Source organism: Monodelphis domestica, chromosome 1 (assembly GCF_027887165.1).
Source record: "Monodelphis domestica isolate mMonDom1 chromosome 1, mMonDom1.pri, whole genome shotgun sequence".
NCBI lineage: Eukaryota > Metazoa > Chordata > Mammalia > Didelphimorphia > Didelphidae > Monodelphis > Monodelphis domestica.
This window is the reverse complement of record NC_077227.1, coordinates 462,860,745-462,883,860: the sequence shown is the minus strand read 5'-3', so window position 1 is coordinate 462,883,860 and position 23,116 is coordinate 462,860,745. Positions and strand designations below refer to the sequence as shown.

Here is a 23,116-nt window from a genome sequence, read left to right as displayed (position 1 = left end):
TGTATCTCTTATTTAAAGGGGGGTTTATACTGAAGTTATACCAAAAAAGTTGAAGTCATTGGGTGAGACTTTGAGAAGTAGCTCAGGCCTAGATATTAGCAAGAAAAAAGTACTCTGCTCATGAGTAAAAAGGAAAGACATTTTCATTTTGCCTTAACACGGGGGTTTTCAACACTGAATGAATTTATCTTTTATTTTGGACTGAAAATGACACTAACAGCTTGCCACAGAAGAACCACATTCAAAAAGCAAGGCACAATGAGTAGTAAAACCATTAAGCAAATTCTCTGCTCTAATCTGAGAGCAACTGTTGGGGTTTTAACCCTTTTCCTAATTGTTACATTCATTAAGGAGAGGGAGACAAGCACACAAAATACTTAATGAAACATCGAACAGTCCCACAACATCCTGATCCATGTTACCAAAGTGAGGCTTAGCTTAACCAGGGCTGTGAAAGGATTTGCCGTTATTCCTAAAAGAATGAGAACACTTTGTTTGCTTCCCAGTAAATAAATAACAATGGATTTCCTCTTCAATGTCCACAGAAGCCAAGTTAAAAGATTTTATTTCCTGTTAAGGCAGCCAGACCTTTGGTTTTTAAAAAAAAGTCATCTTTTAGGATCAATGTATCAAGTGTTTTCCCAGACCCATCATCACATGTAATCATGTTACTGGAAGAAAAATAACAAGTGCCCATATAGGCACAAGGAAAGATCGGGGGGAAAAGTTTAGGAGATGGTTATGATCCAAGCCTACTCTCCCTATTTTGCTCACAAAAAATTGTTGGCTGGCACTCTGCTTTGAAACTCCTGCTCCCCACAACTCGCCTTCTATCCTGTCCAGCAGCATTTTACCTCCTGTGTCTGGGTTTTCTTTTAAATACAGAGTAAACTGACAGCAAACATACAGGTGTATTTAGCAGCCTTCACAGGGCTGTTTTCTATACTCCTGAACCATAACACAACACTGTTTGACCCAACAGCTGTCAGTTGGCTCCAGTTCCCTGCCCCCACCCCCCCAACCCCCAACCCCACACTGGTCCCTTCTTGTGTCTCTCGTGCCAAACTGGGTCTCATCTCATGGCAAAGCTGTAGACTTGATAAATCTCATCAGGGAAATTTTCTTGCCTCTCCTCAGCCAGGAGATTAAGACCTGCATGGCGAACAATCCTGCGGACCACCTCTTGATCCCGGCACACACTGCTATCCACATCATCCATGATCACACCCTCCTGGGCCATGTTGTCCTTGATGACAATGATGCCGTTGGGCCTCAAGCCTACCTTGCATCTTCTTAGGAATTCAGCAAGATGCTGATCAGTAAGGTGACCTAGGGAAGGTAGACAGGAAATTAGAGGTAGAGGAAGTGCTGTTATACCACTTTATATAGTACTAGCTCACTAGCAGATTTCCATTCTCATAGGTAGCCTATATGTGATCACAAAGAGGAGAGACAATGAAATAGTTTAGGAAAGTAAGGAAGGTCACTCACTTTACTGTTGGTGATAGCATGATTTCCCATGGGACTGGGGCTAAGCTCATTCTTCCTTGTGGGGCTTGAGTCTAGTTGGGTGATTGCTTCTATTATTGTTAGAGGATGGTGCCCTGCAACTGCAGTAGAGTGCTCTCTAATAGAAAAAGGGGCACAGCTAATGGCCCAAAGGCCACCCTCAAACAGGGCTGATAAAGAAATCATCAAATTACATAGCAGAACTATGGACTTCCTATTTTGAGGTTCAGATCTGGGATAAATGGCTGGGTAAATAAATGGCAATAGGTACAAAATATTGTCAAAGAGAAATGAAAAATCATCTCTCTCAGGATGGGACTGGAAGCTTAGGACTTTAAAATTCTTCCTTGGTCATTTTACCTGATATGGAGTATATCACTTTAAAGCGATTACCTGCCAAAATTTGTTTGACAATTAAAGGTTAATATATTTTCTCCAAATAAACTATTATAAGGTTAAACAGCCAAGTCAACTATTTATCAAGGGGAATACTAGATTATCTCTAGGACAGGGGTGTTGTTGGAATGATGAAACCAATGTTTTCAGTGCTATATTAACTGGGATGGCATGACAGAAGTGGAAAAGGAGATCAAAGAATATCCTTCAAACTAGTAGGAACATAATTGCCTCAGTGGAACTTTCTCCTCATTCTAAAACAAATGAAACCAAAGCAAGGATGAGAGTTCTTACCTATGACCCATTGGATCCAAATCACATCATAGGAGCTTGGCTCTGGACTGAAGTCTTGTAGACCACAACAAAAATAGTTCCTCACCCTCCTGCCCTCCTCTCCCAGGTAGGTTTTGGCCTTAATCAGGAAATCCTCTGTAACATCAACCATATCTACCACTTTGAAGAGTGGCAAGAGTAGCCTTTTGGTGATTCGACCAATGCCAGCTCCACAGTCCAAAGCACAGTTAGTCCCTGTCCTATTTGGACCATCCTGAAAAGAAGAAGGGGGTAGGATCAGTAAGAAAGGGCAATGAGACCTTAAGGACCCTTTGAAAACAAAGGGGAAAGATCACTCTAAGTCAAGAAAGAGGGACAAACTAGAACTAATGTAGTAAGTTGTCAGTCCATCATCTTGACTGATGATTAAAAGTACCTGTGCAATTTTATTTATTCATGGTTCTACCACTGCCTAATTGGGTTGACCTAAACACATATATTCCTCCCTTGATGCTTACTTTCTAAGTATTTCTCAAACCTATTATGGGAGTTGATACACTAATATCTGTAGTTTTTCAACACAGAAAGTACTTTTTTTGAGTCACTATATAGAAGTGAGTTTTTTGTGTGAATTTTAAGTTGAATAGATGATGGATGTTATATATAAGAACCCATGTGCTGAATGTTTCTGTGCCATAATGATGTAGAATTTTATTCTAACCATTTGCTTAAAAGGGCACTGGCAGTAGACTAACAATAAAGTAGTCTATAAGAGCCAAATAGAAGTATCTGATACCAACTAACTATGGTCACAGAGCTAACTATGAATCTAACAATGAGAGATCAGGCAAATTAGAAAATAGGTAAATGTGTGGTCCAGAGAGATAGCAGTGAAGACCTAGGGGTATTAAGGATGATAAGAGTATGTTGAGGGACAGCTAGGTGACTTGGTGGATAGAAAGTGAGGCCTAGTGATGGGAGGTCCTGGGTTCATACCTGGCCTCAGACACTTCCTAGCTGTGTGACCTTGGGCAAGTCACTTAACCCCCATTGCCTAGCCCTTACCACTCTTCTGCCTTATAACAGATACTTAGTTTCAATTCTAAGACAGAAGATAAGAATTAAAAAAAAAAGGATGAGTGTGGTTGCTGTGTTGTATTACAAAGACAAAGAAAAGGAAGATGGCTTTTCTTGAGACTGGATCTGGCAATGTCATTAAAGTACCCCTCTACTGCCATGAATTTGGAAGGTTCCTATGGCTTTTTTCATAGTCACCTACATGAGGGACAAGACAGAATACTCTTCTGGGTTTTATTTGGTAGCTGGGAGAGAGGAAATATAAAGACTCTATAGTGTTAAATGTTAAAACAAGTAGCTGGTTTGAGCTTCAATACATTAGAACAGCTGCTTCATGGTATTCCCATTCAAATCACATTATGCCATGACAACCAATATGTTTTCCACCCCACTCCTGCCTGTAGAATACCCCAGACCTGCCTACCCTCAAAAACCTCTGCAGGAACTTCTTGGAGCTGTTGATGTCGATGTTGGAGATATGGCCATACCCTCCAAGCATGCCGTCCACTGTGGGAGGGACATCTTTCCAGTACTTCTCTGCCTTCAAGTAGAATTGGCTCTCATCCTCCACAACCTCGCTTGTCATGTTGCAACCAACTCAGAGATGTTTCCTGGGAACCCTTGATATCAGCTGTGGATTCTCTCCTCAAGAAATAAGAAAAGAGCAACTTAGAGCAATAGCAGAGACCAAATTCATCACAAGGTCCTCTATTTCACACCCACATCATTTACTCTCTAAAATGCCAGTACACATGATATTCTGGATAACATTCCTTTGTAATAAACAATTTCTACTCCTACACAGAGGAGAAAATGATCTGAGGGAGTAAGAAAGGGTGAACATCCCATTAAATTCTTAGATCATTCTCCATTCTATGAGGAGTGTCTGAAATAATATTCAAAATAACATTTTTTGATAGAGAATGGAATTAAAAAGGACACTATGCTACCTGCAGAGTAACAAAGGAAAAATGTGCAATTATGATACATAAGAAAGCAAGTTCAACTTTTATTCAAGGTACAGGGCTTAAAATGCATGGGAAGTTTAAAATATTCATGCCTTGGCCACAATAGGAAGAGAAGGAAATAGAACTCAAACCTATGTTTATTTCTCTCTCACACACAAACACACAAGTTACGAAGATTATAGATCAAAGGGGACCATAAATCTGTGTTACTGAAAAGAAACTCAGAGGCCATCTAAGTCCAACTCTTGCATTTTCCAGATGAGGAAATTGAAACTTAGGGAGGTTAAATGACTGCCAAAATCTCATACATAGTAAATGTCAGAGGTGGGATTTCAATTTGAGTCCTCTGATACTCATGCCTCTGATAAGCCTAGGCTTATCAACCTACTTCACCTTTTCTTTCATCTCAAAAAGGCTGTATTGAATTAAGGAACCCTAGATATTCAAGAGATAAAGCATTTGTCTACAATCATATATTAACGAGTACTGAAATATGGAACACTTCATTTTTTTTATTTGGAAATTTTTATTTAATTAATTTAGAATATGTTTCCATGGTTACAAGATTCATGTTCCTTTCCTCCCTTTATCCCACTCCCCTCCTGTAGCTGACATGAAATTTCACTGGGTTTTACATGTGTCATTGATCAAAACCTATTTCCATATTATTAATATTTGCACTTGGGTGATCACTTAAGAGTCTATAATCCCCAAATCATATCCCCATCAAACCATGTGATCAAGCAGTTGTTTTTCTTCTGTGTTTCTATTCCTACAGTTCTTCCTCTGAATGTAGATAGTGTTCTTTCTCATAAGTCCCTCAGAGTTGTTATGGAACACTATTCAAAGACTCTTAAAATATAAACTAGAGATTTCTCATTACGAAGGACAGTGACCTGGACACAAACTCTAGGTCTTCAAAATACCTTTTTGAGAGTAAAAAAAAACCAACACCATGAAGAATGGGTTGAAGGCTCTTCACTGGATGATAGTAAATTATGTTCTACTAGCTGTGCTGGGTTTGCCAAAACTAAAAGCCTGAGGCTCAGTGGACATTGCTCAGAAAAGCACATCTCTCAGTAGCAGACAGCTTTCAAGCTCTACACCTCTCCTGGTGATCTCAGCTCTCATGGGTCCAATTATCACCTTTACCCAATTGACAACAAAATATATAAATCCAGTCCCGTCTCTCTTCTAAGCTCCAGATGTAACTGCCTTCTGTACATTTCTATGTGGATGTCTCACAAGAAACCTCAAATTCAACATGTCCAAAACAGAACTCATTTTCTTCTCTAAATTTCCCTACCATTAAATGAACAAACATTTATTAAGCACCTACTATATACTAGGCATACTAGGTATTGTTCTGTGCTCTGGGGATACAAATACAAAAAAGTAGAAAAAACTTGTCTTCAAAGACCGTTTTCCAACAGAGATTAAACAAATTCACATAGAATTAAATATAGGGCATATACCAAACAAAGATGCAGTAACTGAAGATACTGACAACTAAGGGAATTAGGAAAGACCTCTTGAAGGTGGTGGTACCTGAGATGGGAACTGAAGGGAGACAGGGATTCTAAGAGTTTGAAGGGAGAAGGGAGGCCATTCCAGGCATGGATGACAGCCTGTACAAAGGCATAGAAATGAGAGATAAAATTTCTTATTTATAAGGAACAGCAACAAGGGCCAGTTTGGCTAGACAGTAGAATGTGTGATGGGATGTATAATCAAATCTGGAACGGAACGATAGTGTCAGATTTTTTCAGGGATTTTAATTCCAAAAGATTTTAAAATTTTACCCTAAAGGTAACAGGATGCCCCAGAAAGGAAAATCAACCTGAGATTTGTGTGAAAGCTCTATTAGAGAGGGGATGATTGGATTCAAGATCAATTCAGAAGCTATTGTAAGAGTCCAGGTGAAAAGAGGGATCAGATGGTTGTGTTAGGGAAAGAAGGGGACAAGACACAAGAAAAGTAGAAGTGGAATCAACTAAACTTGGCAACAGACTGGATTGGGTGTGTGCGTCTGAGTAAGAGCGAGAAATCAGATGAAGCAGAAATCACTAACCTCAATAGTCTGCAACCTCAGTTATCCCAAACCAGTCACTCTCAAATCAACTCAATTCAATCAGCTGGTCACATCTTGTCACTAACTCACTTTAACAAATTAATTTCTCTATCAAACCCCTCCCAAGTGGACTATTATTAATTGTTCTCCCTTCTCCAATCCATCTTGCACACAACTGCCAAAACAATCTTCCTAAAGTCTAGGTATGACCCCATCAATATCATTAACAAATCTTGAGCAATTCCTTACTGTTTTTAGGATAAAATACAAATTACTCAGTCTGGCATTTAAGCCCTCAAAGTCTGGGTCATTTGTTTTGAGACATTTCACATTAGTCCCTTCATGATTTGTTTTAGTCAAACTTGCCTATTAATAGCTTTTCCTTGAACTCAACATTCAATTTCCAACTTCTGGGTTGGTGCAGATTTCCAAGGTACTTCATTCAGTTGTTTTTCAGTTGTGTCCAACTTTTTGTGACCTCTTTTGGGGTTTTCTTGGCAAAGATACTAGAGTGGTTTGCCATTTCTTTCTCTGGCTCACTTTATAGATGAGGAAACTGAGGCAAACAAGGTTAACAGAATTGCCCCAGGTGGCACAACTAGTGTCTGAAGCTGCATTTGAATTCAGGAAGATGTTTTCCTCTCTATCTAAGCCCAGTGCTTTATCCACTGTGCCACCAGTCTTCTGCCCCAATCTTCAAGGCTGGAATGTTATTTTCCTTATTTCTTAGAATTTTTTGCTTCTCCTAAAAAGGTTTCATAGAAAAGCTCTTCTTGATCCTTCTAGCAAGGTCTTCCTTACAAATGTGTTCTCCTCCCTCAAATTAAATTTAGTCATCTAAATTTAGTTCACATACTGTCATGTTGTAAGTCTCCAGTAGAATTCAAGATCTTTGAAAGCAGGATTAATTTCTCATCTTGTCTTTGTATCCTCAAAGCTTGTGCAGTATCTTGAACACAGCAGCTAAATAAATGCTTTAATTTTGCTGAAACTTTAGTTTCTTGCCTTATCAGAAAAACAATTTGAACTCTTCCTTCCACAATGAAATATGAGCCCATTTCTGTTAGTTCTCAGCCCTTCTGCTGCTATTTTTTCCCTCACTATGACTTTACTCAGGCTTATGGCTTCGATGATCATGACTGTAGCTCCCTAATTAAATATCCAGTCCCAACCTCTTTTTTGACACTTCAATTCTAGATCTTTAGGTAACACTTGAAAAACTCAACATACCCCAAATCTACCTCATCATCTCCCCTTCCTCAATATCTGCTCCTTCTGATTTCCCTATGTTAATAGCCACACCATTCTCTCTGTTGCCAAAGCTCAAAACCCTAGAGGAATTTTTTTATTCTTCTCTCTTTACTTACCTTCATCTGCTGCCAAGTATCTACCTATCTACATTCACCCCCACAATGTCTCATTTATTTTAACACATCAGCTTCTCCTTTTATACACCTCTTTCCAATCTCTTCGTGTCATGCATATGTATATTTTTTTAAATGAAGTTGCAGTCAGCTCAGAAACAGAAATTGTTTAACTCAGACTAGAGTTTACAGCTCTTAGGAAATTAAAATCAAAAGCAAATAGGGGTGTTGTGTGAAGTGGACAAAGGCCAAGGAGTCAGAACTGGTTTCTTTCTTTACTGTGGACATACAAGATGACTTGGTAACAAGTAGTACAGAAAAGTAGCAGTTTTTTTCCCTTTTTCTGTTGTGTGTTACACTGTGTGGATCAGTTTGTCGATGAGTATGAAGCAGGCTATACATGTTATCGTGGGTTAAGTGTATGATTGGAGTATGAAACAGGCTGTAAATGCTATGCTGGATTAAGTGTATGATTGGATTTAAATAAATTATGTGAGTAGAGAATACAGAACCAAAATATATCTATGTCTCTCAACACATTATATCATGGGTGGGGAAGGGCAACAGTTAAAAAGTTGTAATTCATAATTCCAGCTGTCAAGCAGGGAGGGGGCCCCCCAAAAAAGGTTAAACTGAGGGTACAGAACTGGAGAGAGGCTGTTTGTTATGTGACCATCTGGGTAATAGGCTGTGCTGGATCTTAGATATAAATACATCCAACTGGCCCCTATGATCAATGTCAGTCAGTGTTTCCCACTCACAAATATATTCTCAAAAAGGCAAGGAGATATTCTGCTCAAATAGCTGAAAAGAGTCCTAGAATTTTTCAATGTCCTGAGATATGTAGTGGGATAGTTAAGAAAATGGTAACCAGCTAACATCCAAAACAATGCCACTCCCCTCCCCAGCAACTAAAGGAACAGTAATGGCCCAGTTAATATTTACCTAATTAGGGTTTGGGGACTGCTTGACTTAGGTGAAATCTGAAAAGTACTCTTACCTCCTATCTTGGAATTGATACCAAATATGGTTCCACGACAGAAGAGCAGCAATTGATGTTAAGTGACACAGCTAGGAAGTGTCTGAGATCAGATTTGTCCTCCTGTTTGTCAAGGCCTAGCTCTATCCATTGAGCTAACTAGTTGTCCTACACTTTTTAAAAACCTACTACAGGCATACTCTGGCTAATAATAATTGGTTCTGCAAACATATCAGTTTAAGGGAGAACAGTTGAACATAGGCTCAGAGATTTAGAGCTCAAAGGGGCCTTCCCTCTGATTATCTTCAATTTATCCTGAAATTGTACAGAGCTGTTTGAATGTTGTCTTCCTCCATTAGCTGAGTCTCTTTAGAGCAGGGAATCCATTCTGCCTTTGTGTCTCCAGTGCTTAGCACAGTCTCTGACACACCAAACACTGAAAAAATGTTGAATGACTTGACTAACCTTACTAACTAACGGTATTCTAGACTAGTGGTGTCAAACAGTTAGAAAATTATTCATACTGGCGCATATTAACTTAGGAAACTACAAATTAATGTTATCTAATGTTGTATTTCATTTTTATTTAGTTAAAAATTTCCCAATTACATTTTAATCTGGTTCAGCTGCACTCAGAAAGTAGCCAGCAAGTGGCCACAAGTTTGACACCTCTGTTCTAGACCAACTTCCCATTATGGAGATTAGGAAAACAAAGAAGCTAAGTAGGCTGCACAAGTGGGATTTGAATCCAGTGTTCCTTCTACTGTATTAGGCTTCTGTAAAATTTGGTTAGATTTGGCCATACTACATTAATGAAATTGTAAACCCACACTGGCAGGAAGGACACTACTAAGGGAGAAGCGGTTGACCTTACATATAAAAATTCAATCATATTAAGACTTATAGGGTATTTTTAAAACAAAAGGATTTTTTGGGGGGTGGGGAGGAGGAGTTGCTTTACTTGCAATAGGATTCTTGAATGTATCTAGGTCCACCAATACATTTAAAATCTTACTCGACTGACAAATATTTGACAGTTTTTAAGAATACAAAATGACATGCATCTGTTGCAAAGAAATGGCATTTGAATAGAAACCATTTCAACTTGGATGCTTCATAGAACTAAATCTTTAGAAAAAAATAAATTCAATAAATCTGACTTAACTCAGCTTTCTAATATCCAGGTTTGTACTAAGCAAACTTGCTTTGTCAGTTTAATGGTTAGGAACACCAAGTCTACTAAATGCTCAGTCTAGTTGAGGGACATTCTATATCCTGCCAGCCTGGGGTGACAACTCAAGATGCTACAGAAAGTGAAGCATAGGAGTAACTATTACAAAGTGGCCATGGTTTAAAAAAAAAAAAAGCACCAGCCTGAAAATGAAGAGATCTGGTCCCAGCTCAACCACCTATTAGCTGGATAAGTATGGGCAACAGATGATTGTACTTCTTTGAAGTTCCAGTTTCCTAAACTATAAAACATGGATGCTACTACTGGTGTTCCTTGTAGCACATGGGGTTATGAAGATCAAATGAGATAACCCCATGCTCAGTGCTAAAAATGAATTACCATTTGTACTATTTTCTATACTGTGATATCAGAGAATGTCACAGAATAGTGAACTTCCAGGCCCCTTAGTCCTCTCTCATTTTATATAAGACACAGGTCCATAGAGAACTTTACTCACTGAGGTCAGGAGATGAATTAGCAAGAGAGAAGAAATTAACACTATGGATGGAGTTAAGGAGGTTCAGTTTGGAGAAGACTAGGGTTTAAAACCCATTTCTGACTGACAGGCAGATTCTTTCACCTCTCTGGTTTCATGGAGCTCACCTATTCCAACCTTATATACCAAGGCCCAGAAAGGTCTCGTCCAAGGTCACATGGATAGCAAATAAAAAAAGGTGGGATTCAAACCCAGGTCTTCTGACTTCAAATTCAGTGCTCTTCCTACTATATTTTTTCTGTAAAATAAGGATAATATTTGTACAGAGTTGTCATAAGGAAAAACATATAGGCTAGGCCCCTTGAATCTCTGACTTATTCTCTTTCCACCAATGCACAAATAAAAATTGTCTTTGAAATGACCCCTGGATCAGGTCAGGAAACTGTAGTATTAGGTTTGTCTCTAGGAGGGTATTGGGATGAGATGAATCAAAAGCATTAACTATATCTCACCTTCTGACAAAAAACAGTTTATATATGTTAGCAAGTCAGGCAAATCTCATTTCTTGTCTGGAGTTAAAGGCTGGGGACATGGAGAGATAAGCAGTCACGCCTAGTCCGTTTAGGTTACTTTATGTAACCACTTCTCGAGGACACTAGCCAGATACTAGCTAATATCTCCTTACTACTCCCCATCCTCCTTAACCCCAAAGCCTCAGAACTGGGCAGGGAGGGGGATTAAAGATAGACTCTGGGAAATGCTTCTTCACATTCCCAGCCCTGCAAACTCACTGCAGCAGGCACGTCGGGCTCAGCACCAGCTCCTACCATAGGAGGTGGGCCAAGGCCGAAGTTTGTACCTTTGTGGGTAGTGATTTAGGGGAGAGAAAGAGAGATTTCCTGCAGCTGCCTAGGCCCAGGTTAGTCGAGAGAAGGCCGACCCACAAAAGTGGTAAAGTAGAAGGGAGAAGAGGCTAGGGCTCCTAGAACAGTTAAAGAGAGGCAGGGTCTTTGCGGCACACACTACTCGTGGGGCGGGAGGGGAGAAGGCACGTGGTACCCAGGGACGCCGGGTCACGTCGACACCCGCTCCAGGAGAGCGGAGGGACAGTGAGGGGGCAGGTTGGCAAAAGGGGCGACGGATCACGTGGTCAGGCAGGGGGCTCGCGGGCCGGGGGGGAGGGGCTGGGGAAGCTGAGGCCGTTGGGAGGAAAATCTCCCCCCACCACCACCCTCACCTGTCGCCGCCCTCACAAGGACTCCCCCCACGCTACTCACCCTCGGGATAGAGGGCGGTGGGTCACCTAGGGCCGGGTGGGAGGGGGGGGAGGCAAAGGCAACGGCTGCGGCAGCCCAGGAAACCTCAGCCTTAAGACCGAGACTCGGGTTTGGCGTCGGTGGCGAGCCAGCGTGCGTTCCCTTTGTCCTAGGTACGTCATTTCCTCCGGCTGGGGGCGAGGCGGGGCCACGGATGGTGGTTCCGCCCATTGGTGGGCGTGGCGCACTCCCTGGCACCACCCACCGAATGGCCCCGCCTTTTAAGGAATGCCGTTTGCGTTGGGCGGTCTTGAGTCCTTCCTACTACTGTGTGTTGGGAGTCTCAGACGGTTTTTGCCACGTCTTAGGCTTCGGGGAAGGAGGAAAAGTGGACACAGCACAATGAAATGCACTTCTCTTTGCGATATCAGTCCGCAAAACGAGTGCACATTCTTGGCAAACTTATTGCCCGAGCTTGTGCAACGCACAAACGACTGCAGCCCAGGCGCTATCTGAACGGCGCAATATCAGAGAAGATGCTGTGTCGAACATAAATGTACTACTTAGCGCACTACCTCTTAGACAGCTGCAGTGCCCAAGAGATGCTGTATCAGAGCAAATGCAGCGTCCCAGCAGCTTCAATATTTGACAGGGAGCAGTTCTCCATCCACGAGCAGGTGCAATACCTGCGTGGCTGCAACACCAGTTAGGGACACAGGGTGGCAACACGAGCCTCGGGAGAACTGGGTTGGGAGTGGACCGTGTGCCACATGGCCCCTGCTCGGGTAGACTGGATCTCCCAGAAGTGAGGAGGAAGGAGAGGGTGTAACCCTTTCTCGCCAGGCATTCAGGCCTGGCCCCTAACAAGTCATGATTGGCTCAGAGCACTAGCACCTGTCAGGTTAATGAAAGGCAGAAGAATGGAGGAAAATGTCATCATTACATAGAGAAATTCACGTGCTGGGAAGAAAGGAAGAAGGGGGAAGAGCAAACAAGTTCTCACTTCTCAAGTGTTTGGGAAGGGATGGAGGAGAAGAGGTGCCAATTTGGATCATTGAAATCAGTGCTGATCATACTTTGTCATGGGATCATGAATGGGTTTAGATTGGTGTGTCCTTTGACTTAAGTGATTAACATTTGGGGTGGTTTTGTAATTCCACAGAATGGAGTGGCTGTGGGTACCTGACATAGTAACTACAACAAAGGGTTAGTGAGGGCTTTACCAAAGCTGCCCAGTATTCAAGGGGTTCAAATCTTTAATGGAGAGATGGGATGGCCTTCTAACTTTTCCCTTTAATCTATCCTATCCTTTAAAGCAGGGGTCCCCAAACTATCACTGGTGGGCCACATGCGGCCCCCAGAGGCCATTTATCCGGCCCTCACCACACTTCGGAAGGGGCACCTCTTTCATTGGTGGTCAGTGAGAGGAGCACTGTATGTGGTGGCACTGCAAAGTGGCATCGCTCACGTACAGCACTACTTCTGGTGACATAATCCTTTGTGTGGCGCCTTGTTCTGAGAGTAACTGAAGGAGAACGAGGCTCCGCGCACAGGATTATGTGGCTGCGCAATGGAACATCAGCATGGTGAGAGGTGATCTGGGGGAGGGGATTCCGCACTATGTATACTGCTGCCCGGTATAGTGGTGGTGTGCAAGGTGTGACAGGCCCATCACAGCCAGGGCTGCAGCCTCTGCTCTCCCAGACAGTGGTATACAGTGTCACAGGCCCAGTACTGCCTCCAGTAGTGTGCATAGGGATTTTTTTTCTTTTTTTTATAGTCCAGCCCTCCAATGGTCTGAGGGTCAGTGAACTGGGCCCCTGTGATAGAGGCAGTAGTAGTGCCTTTACCTTCTTTTCCATCTCCAGTCACCTGCTTTCCAAATACCTGTCACTTCTTTCCTCCTTCAGTCAACAATGCACATTTATTAAACCCTTACTATGTGCTGCCCCCCTAAAACCGCTGTATTCTGTCTCCTATCCCTAATCCCCTCTCTATTCATTTCTATCACCCTACCACCTCCTTCCTCTAAACCCCATCTACCCTACCACTTAATTTTACCATAAACCTTACAAACTCCTAACACTCTTTCTCTAAAACTCCTCTTTCTCCTGCACCAGCACTTCCTATAAATCTGGAGGGCCACCATTGTATGGTTTATCAAAGTCCTCTGTCTCTTACCCATTTCTGGGCTGGCATAGCGCAAAGGAAAAGATCTCTTTTCCCTTTCCCGTCCCATGAATGTTAAAGTACAAAGGATACTTTACCTGAATCCTAGATCTTTCACTCTCCTTTCATATACTTTCATATATAACCCTGGTAACACCTATATGCTTGTTTCTCTGACTTAAGCATTTCGGGGCTCCATCTTCCCTTTGCTTTGAAGAAGCAAAATGAGACAGCTCAACCTTGTCAATTCCTGAGCCACCAGATGCTTACTCTGGCTATTATTGCATCTCCAGGCCCCAAAGCCCTCTTTTGCTGGTTTACTTGGACAGGCAAGGGAGATAGCTACATGGGGGCCTAAAGCAGATCAAAGTCCATGTACCCAATTGACACTAATTATTCATAATTAGTTTTAAATTCCAAATTGGCTTGTTTTATCTTTCCCCAGCACCTGAGGGCATTATACATGACCCAGTTTGTAAATTTGAACTAGGGTTAGGGGATTGGGGTGGGGAAGAACATTCCAGAGAGAGGGAACAAAGATATGGAGGAAAGACTAAGGCAGTGACTATTAGTCTGGTTTGGCAAGAATGTAGGGCCTATATTATGGAAGCAGGTGGAGTTTTGGCAGAGAAGGAACTGGTGCTAGACTTAGATGGTCCCAAATGCAGTGAGTGAAGTTTTCTGAATAAGGGAGTGCTACAGGTCATAAAATGGTGATCTTTCTAAAAGATCTAAGAATCTGGCTATGTGGGATAGATATCAGGGAGAGGAGACTATAATCTAGTAAATGTCTAAATGGGGCAGCTAAGTGGCACAATGGATAGAGTGCTGGGCTTGAAGTTAGGAAGACATCTTCTTGAGTTCAAATGTGGCTTCAGACTCTAGCTGTGTGACCTTGAGCAGGTCATTTAACCCTATTTGCCTCAGTTTCCTCATCTGTCAAATGAATTGGAGAAGGAAGTGGCAAACCACTCCAGTATCTTTGCCAAGAAAACCTCAAATAGGGTCACAGAGAGTCAGATACAACAGAGTGTCTGAGAACAGGATGACTGACATTCTACCAGAACAATTCTTCCTGGTTCTTAGGAGGCCAGAGAGACTGAAGCCCTGCCAGCCAGATGGTAGGATTGAAGGGGAGCTTACACGGATCCAGTCCACTCAGCCTCCATCCCAGCACCCCTATTTCCTTCCCGGGTGACTTCAGGCAGATCTGTTAACTCCCAGATCATCACTTTTGTCATTTGTAAAACGAATGATTGTTAAACTAAAGGCACCCGAAGTCCCTTCTGGTTCTAAATCTATGATTCCATGAACTTTGTGTACCCTTCTAGAATAGCCCCTACTCTGCAGGGAGCTGGGTTCGTGCTGCCACCCTGTGGTCTAGGCCTAGATTGCACCGACTGAGAAAATGTTCTCACAGCCTCCCAGCTCAGTTTGGTTACGCCGGCCACCCTGGGGGCATGGAGGAGGTCATTCTTGCCCCTTGCGGGTGGGGGTTATGGGTGGGAAAGTGGTGAGCAGAGGGGTTTGAGGGCACCGATGCAGAGGGCTCCTTACCTTCACCAACCCCCAAGTTTGCAGTCTTAGGAACAAAAACTAGGGAGTTAGATGATGGGGAGCTCAGGACCACTGCCTGGATTCTCCCGTCACTAATCTAAGGAAACCTGGGCAGAGCCCCAGGGAGATCAAATTTCAGTCGGAAATCTCTCCTTCCATCCCTATGATGTGGCACTCACCACCAGAGAATGCAGAGAAAGCTGGATCCGTGCCCTAACCTTGGGAAGCTCCTCTAATGAGGGATGATAGACAGGAAGACTTCTGAACCCCCACAAAGCAGTCTCTCTCAGGAGGCCTTGTTGGATTAGGGCAAGTGGGTGCTGAGGCATTATCCCCAGGGAAACGAGGGACAGCAGTGCAGCCCAGCATCCAGATGTGTCTTGCTTTCAGAGTTAGCCTATGGGAAAATGTTTGTCCCTTTATCAATGAACTAATGAGAAATACCCTCCCTGTGGGCCTGTGTGGAAGAGTACCTGTTGCCCACCCTACCAAGCGGAGCTGCTTCAGAAGATTGGGCAAGAAGGAAATAGTCAATGACCTGAGCTCAATATTGATCTGGGGGTAATATGAAATACGGACTGTAATCATTGGAAAATTATGGGAACTGTCACCGGCTCTGTCCCTACCTCATATCTGGGAAATTTCCTAGCCTAGTCCAGCCGTCTGTATTTATAAGGCATAAGTAATCGACTTTCCTGTGAGCACATGGTTTATAGTAAAGTCAAATTGCAAAAGAGCCATAATGAAATGCTTGCCTCAGTCATCCCCCAACCTCCTCCTCCTCCTCTTTCTCGCACATGTTGGAAGTGCTTGGTGGTGGGAGGGGGTAACGACAGTTCTGCACCCCTCCTGCTGCATGTCACGGAGAGGGGAAGACGGGGAAAGAGGGAGATGTCGGTGTTCACTCAGGAGGCCTTGGACTTCATGGCTAAGAAACCTGGGTTTCTCCAGCCCCAGGTCACTCCTGTTGTCAGCTTCATGAAAAGTGACAGTGACCAACGCTTTGGACCCCCTCTGGATTTGGTCTGCTGCTAGCACAATTCTGATCCTGATGCTTCAAGCAGAGTTTCAGGCCCTGGCCACTGCTGTCTCCTTCAGACTCATCTCCATTCTCCATGGCTGATCCTGGTCACAGCCCAACAACACAAGGACCTGAATCTCAAGTCTGCATTCACCCATATAATGGGCAAATCCATTCCCTTTGCCATGTGTCTTACTTAGAAAAGGTAAGGTTTGGAATGGACTCTCCAAAGTCTCTCAAGGAAAGGAAGGGAGGAAATGAAGAAGGAAGAAGGTAAGGAGGGAAAGAAGGAAAGAAAGAAGAAAAAGAAAAAAGACAAAGGGTGAAAGGGGCAGGACGGGCTCATGCCCAGAGACTACAAATCAAACCCTTCAGTCTGTCTGCATGGCTTCCTGGGAGCAAACAAAAGTCTCCAAGTAAAGGAGAAAAGCAAATATGTTTACATCAGTCAGGTGTAGGTCAGCAGTGGTCCTATAGCCTTGAGCCAGGCACCACAGACAAGAAGGGTCCAGCTTAAAGGTTTGGGCTCCAGGTATGGGGCCAATGACCCCAGGGCCCAGAAGTCATCTCCCTGCTGCTCCTCTTCCATCTCCAGGCTGTTCCTAACTGAGCTCTCCCTGCCAGATGAGAGTCTTCTCTGTGGTTAAACCCTTTAGGGGAGACTCCATAGCTTGCTTGTCGCCTGTCCCAATGCCAAGCAAGCCTTCATGTAAATAAGTTCTGTCACAGCCTTAACTGAAATTAAAGCTCCTCTGAGAGTTGTTGCCACCAGCCTACTCTTTGTTCTCCTTATCACTTCTGGGCCATGTATCACCTACCTTCTTTCCATATTTCTTTTCATTAGAAGTTCATGCTATCTGTTTATAGGATTACCACTGTTTGCAGTCCCCCAGGACTGATTCTAATCCTCATAGTTGACTTCCCAGAAAATACTGGCACCTGGCTCCCATTTCACTTCCTCACCATGCCCTTTTGTGATCTTACCATCCTCCAAGGGAGGCATCACTAAGGGAAAGGGCTAAGTATGGAGTCAGGAAACCTGGATTGGCATCTTGATGTTTACTAGCAGGATGATGCTGAGCAAGTTACTTTACTACTCTGTGCCTTGGTTTTTTTCACCTGTAAAATGGGAAAAATAATGCTTGTATCACCTACCACACAGTTTTTGTGAGGAAAACATATTATAAACATTAGTACACCATAAAGATGTATTGGTAGAGTGATAATTCTTAACCTGGGGTCCATATCTGAACTTGAATGGGGGGAAGAAACCTTTATTTTAACAAAGCTTTACCTGAAATTTAGCATTTACTCCAATTATTTAAAAGCATGATTCTGAGAACTATTTATATAGTGATTTAAGGTTTACAAAGCACTTTACAGATATCTTATTTAAGCCTCAAAGCAACCCCAGAAGGTAGGTGTTATTATTATCCATTCTTTACAATGAGAAAAATGAGACAAAGGTTTAAGTCAACTTGCCCAGAGTCACACAACTAATAAGTATCAGAGGATAGATTTAAACTGAGGTGTCCCGGACTTGCACTCAATTCACTGTGCAAGTGGGCCTCCTGTAGGCTTTACCAGAATGCTATAAAAGTCCATGACACACAAAAAAGGCTAAGAACTACTACATTAGAGGGTTAGGCCTTGGATTAAGGAAGATCTGGGTTCATTTATTGCCTTTGACATGCTAGTCATGTGATTTATCCTCACAGTGTTTCCAGATAACACTCTCAGATTATGAGTTAGAGAGATGGTGTTGATCTATTTTGATAGAAGGAATTTCCACACAGGGAATTCCTGCCATTGATGAAATCACCAGTCCAGATCCCCTCTTCCAATACCTTCAGCCATGGTGAGGCCCAACAGCCACTATTGGTATAAAAATTTAAATAAAAAAATTAAGCCAAAACAAACCTTTATTCTGTGCTACACAGTAGTTGTAGCATCCCAGGTATATTCTCATCTTGAAAGTATTATTGATGTGCTGATATTGTAACCTGTGTGCTCATGTGTCAGACTCATGATCTTGTTACTTCTTGATTATTGTACTTCCAAATCTTCAGTCCAAAGGTCAAAAGAATTCCTGGGCAGGATATTAGCTGTCACGGGGTCCTAACTAATTCCTTGTTAGACCATATTCCATACCAAGTCATATGTTTGATTAACCTCCTCCTCTATGATTACGTGATTGTCAATTGAACCAGTGTTAAATCCTATGCCATGCTACATGTTCATTAGCTACCTACCATTATTCTTCAATAAAAGTTTGGGAACATGTGCAGATCCCTCTTAATACCATTAGAGAAGCAAGCATGATGGAGCCCATGTTTTTTTTTTAACTCCTTGTCTCTGAGTCTTTATTCCTTTCTCTCTCTCTCTCTCTCTCTCTCTCTTTCTCACACACACACACACACACACACACACACACACACACACACTATAAGTTGTTTCCTTGGTTGATTTTCAAGTATAGAGATAGATGAGGTTTTGATCACTATTGTAGTTGCCTGCAACCACAAATCCTGATTATTTCCAGCTAAAACTTTGACTCAGAAGATCCAAGGGGGCAGCTGGGTAGCTCAGTGGATAGAGAGCCAGCCCTGGAGAAGGGAGGTCCTGGGTTCAAATATGACCTCAGATATTTCCTAGCTGTGTGATCCTGGGCAAGTCACTTAACTCCCATTACCCAGCCCTTCCTGCTTTTCTACCTTGGAACCAATACACAATATTGATTCCAAGATGGAAGGTGAGGGTTTTAAAAAAAAAAATAAAGCTAGTATACCAGAAGAGGGCTTCTGAATCCACAGCTTTCCACCTCCAATTCCAGCTTCCTATCTTTTATATTATGCTGCTTTTCATTAAATGAAAACGACAGAATAGGAATGGGGGCATCATTTTGTCATGGATGTAGCTTAGGGCCCTGAAAGTTATATCCAAGATCAAAGCTCTTTTTTGGGATCAGCATGTATTCAAAAGCACAATCCACAAACCCCCTAGCTTTTTTCTCCCCTATTTTCAGACCCAAACCAATGGATACATGAATCCAAAGCAAAGACATTTAATTTTTTAAACTAGCCAGGAAAAATCATCCTATGTATACTGGGCAAAACAGCCCACAGAGTCCCAGGTCCCTGGTTCATAACCCAGAAATTTCACGTTCCTAGAGTTGTTTCCTGGCTAGAAAGTCTTTCTGCCTGCCAAGCTGCTGCTTGCTGCTTCCTTCAGAGCTGCTGATGCCCATTGCTGAGCACTCACCGTCTGGTTCTCTTCTGAGCTGCTGCTGTCATTGGGTCCTGATTCTCCACTAAGATGCTACCGCCACCCGTTGGCTGTCTGGTGAACTGCACCTGCTTCATTGCTTTTCCCCAACTTGCTAGGTAGCAGGATTTTTACAGCTCTTTTGTGAGCCTGTCTATAGCCTCAGGAAGATTTCAACCTATTTTTCCCCTCCCTTTTTTAAAGACTCACAGTTGCCCCTAGCCAGCACTATTCCTCCACTAATGCACTGTTGGTGGAATTGTGAATTGATCCAATCATCCTGGAGAGTAATTGGAACTATGCCCAAAGGGCTATAAAATGGTACATACCCTTTGATTTAGCAATGCCATGACTAGGTCTGTCTTCCAAAAAGATCTAAAAAAGGGAAAAGGACCTATTTGTACAAAAATGTTTAGAGCAACTCTTTTTGTGGTGGGATATCCATCGGGAATGGCTAAACAAGTTGTAGCATATGATTGAGTTTGGAGTGGCTCCTTTCCAAATTAACCATTAGCCACAGGGATATGTTATAAGTGTGCATGTGTTCATGGCCCTGTCTGCTGCTAATGGTGAGTCATTCTTGCAAATAAAATAAATATCAATAAATTTACTGCATAATATGCAAATTTTTGAGTGGTATTCCAAGAAATAAGTTTAAGAAGCAAAATAAGTCCTTAAGTTGATAATTCAGAAGTGAGTCTATATGGTTCCATTAACTTTGCTAGGAGAAATCTGAATGATATTCATATACTCTCCAATAATGTTTGCTGGTCTTTTCCAGTGTTCATATATAGGGATGATTTTTCCTTGTTATTTATATAGGTATTGTTATTTACCTTTCTATTTTTAATTTTTAATTTTTTTTAAGCCTTTACCTTCTGTCTTAGAATCAATTCTAGGTATCAGTTCCAAGGCAGAAGAGCAATAAGGCAATTGGGAGTTGAATGACTTGCCCAGAGTCACACAGCTAGGAAGTGTCTGAGTCTAGATTTGAACCCAGGACCTCTTGTCTAAGTATGGTTTTCTATTCACTGAGCCACCTAGAGATCCTACCTTGCTAATTTAAAAAATTAAGTGTCTTTGCCTTGAATTAATGTGTTCTCTGGATTAGTGTGATAATAGGAGAAAAAAAAGGTGAGGGTTTATGCACTATAATTTTGAATATATGCTGCTCCCCAAAAGACCTCACATCTGGATATAACTTTTAGAGGCCTTAAGATATATCCATGACAAAATTATGCCCCTCCCCTATTATGCCATTTCATGAAAAGCACAGATTTCCTGTAGGCCCATCTACCCCTTATACTGCTTTCTGGTATTTCACAAGGCTACCTGTTTGCAACATTTTGCCATTTTCTTAATGATACTTCGCTTATGTTTTAAATTGATACTGCTCTTGGCTGCCAAACTGCTCCAGTTGGCAAGGAGAGTTTGCTGACTAAGACAGTTTTTGAGGCCTTCCTGGTCTAGTGGAAAGAGGGTTCAACTTGTGGGTCAGGAGAGACCTGGGTTTAAAATCTTTCTCTGGCATTTGCCAGTTGTGTGACTATGTACAAATCTTTTAACCTCTTTGTACCTCCGTTTCCTCATCCATAAAAAGACTTTAATAAATATTTCTAGCATTCACTGGACAGTGTTGGTTATATCAAATGAGACAACACATGTAAAATGTCTCAAAAATTTTAACACAATCAAATCACATGTTTTCAAATGTCCATTTATACTATGATGTCAGCTATAACTATCGCTAAGCACTGGAGCTACAGTCAAAATGTGGCTTTCGGTTTACATGAAGAAGGTTCAGTCTTGGGAACTTCTCACCTAGATTTCTCTTTCTGTCATGCTCCTATTGAGGGTTTATTTTGTTTTCTCTGTGAACCTCAGAATTTCATTCATTTTATCCTCACCAGGGTTCCACAGAGAGCACCAGAATCTATCATAGTCCTTTTCCAATATATCCCACCACTGAATCCTACCACATGACGGAGGAAAAAAAGTTAAGCAGAAACAATCAATGCAGTGACAGTGTATGCAGCATTCTGAATCCATATTTTCCCATCTCTCAACTAGGAGGAGAAAAATGAATTTCATCATATTTCTCCCCCCCCCCAAATAAAGACTGGTTATTACAGTTAATCAGACCAGTAGCTTGCCAGTGTGTTTTTGTTTCTATTATTTTAGATATTATGTATCTTGATCTTTTAGTTATACTTACTTTATTTCAAATTAATTCACAAAAGTCTCATGTTTCTCTCTCTATATATGCCATGAGAAACACATGTCTGTGTGTTTCTCATGACATAGTAGTATTCCATTAAATTTATGAACCAAAATTTGTGCAGCCATTCCCTGGATGGTAGAGGACCTGCTTTGTTTACAGTTCTTTTTCTAGTATAAAAAAAGGCATCAATGAATGTTTAGTTATATATGGAGCCTTTTGGTCTTCAATCTCACTGGAGTCCATGTCCATTAATGAGATTCCTGAGTCAAGGGATAGGAATAGTTTAGTAACTTTTCTTCAGTAATTCTAAATTTTTTTTTTCCTGAATAGTGGGACCAATTCATACCTATATCAATAGTGTATTCATGTGCCTGTTTTCCCACAGCTCCTCCAGCATTGTCTTTTTGTTTACTTTTCATCGTCTTGATGGATGTGAGGTGAAATCTTAAAAGATATTTTAATTTGCATTTCTTATTAAGGATTGAGAACATTTTCCCCTTTATTTATAGCCTGCAATTATTCTTTTCAAAACTGTTCATATCCTTTTGATCACTTATGTATTGGGAAATGACTACTGGAAACGTTTAAATTTAGCTTGTGTCCAGGTCTCCTTATATCTTAGGCCTCATGTCTAGGTCTCTGCAAAAAAAGGAAAAGGCCCCTTCCTGTTCCTTTGCAAGCTTTCAGATTAACAATACATTGAATATAGGGCAGGTTTTATTTCATCTAATGAAAATGGCAAAGACTTTTACTTGAACCCATAAATAGTAAGAATAATTCTTTTTTCTCCTCTAGTAACCTTCATCTCTCCTCATCATCTAGCCTTAAAACACTACCCTAACGGGGATCTCTTTCCCCTTTGCAAGGAGAAAGCACTCAGGCTTTTTAAGAGAGTTGAAATTTTTTCTTCACTGGATCCCACCTTTCTAGGACCTGATAATAATCCTCTACAGAAGTATGGTACTATATGATTCCTCTCCCACAAGGGGAAAGCACTTAAAGGTTGCTAAAGAGTCAAGCAACCCTTTCTTCAAATGAACCTTACCTTTTCATTCACCTATACAATTCTTCAGATTTATAGCAGCACTCTGGTTGAATTCTCCCACTTCCCTGACCCCTGGAAAGGGGAAAGCATTCAGAAATGCTAGAGAGTGAAACAATTTGCCCCAGTGTTGAATCCGACATCTTGTAGGGACATAGACAGTCCTCTAGGTCTATAGCACCATCCTAGAGCAGAAACTTTTCAGCAAGTATTCAGGGCTCCTACAGAGGCAACTTCCTTTCCCTGGACTTATAAGAGCCACATAACTCTATTATTAATTAG

At 41.8% G+C, this 23,116-nt stretch overlaps 1 protein-coding gene across 6 annotated transcripts; it reads right to left on the bottom strand.

Annotated features, from left to right (window-relative positions):
• Positions 1-165: 165 nt before the first annotated feature.
• Positions 166-11,791, bottom strand: NTMT1 (N-terminal Xaa-Pro-Lys N-methyltransferase 1). 6 transcript variants are annotated; one of them, XM_056812526.1, is made up of 5 exons: positions 11,582-11,744; positions 10,472-10,602; positions 3,680-3,900; positions 2,200-2,452; positions 166-1,329 (listed from the first exon to the last, which is right to left on the bottom strand). In XM_056812526.1, the coding sequence occupies exons 3-5, from the start codon at positions 3,839-3,841 to the stop codon at positions 1,073-1,075; spliced, it is 672 nt and encodes a 223-aa protein (XP_056668504.1). In that variant the 5' UTR covers positions 3,842-3,900; positions 10,472-10,602; positions 11,582-11,744; the 3' UTR covers positions 166-1,072. The 6 variants fall into 6 exon arrangements, with proteins under 6 accessions (XP_056668504.1, XP_056668505.1, XP_056668506.1 ...); XM_056812527.1 differs by lacking the exon at positions 10,472-10,602 and adding an exon at positions 10,817-10,886 and having other exon boundaries at positions 11,582-11,737; XM_056812528.1 differs by having other exon boundaries at positions 8,659-10,602; positions 11,582-11,737.
• Positions 11,792-23,116: the final 11,325 nt, after the last annotated feature.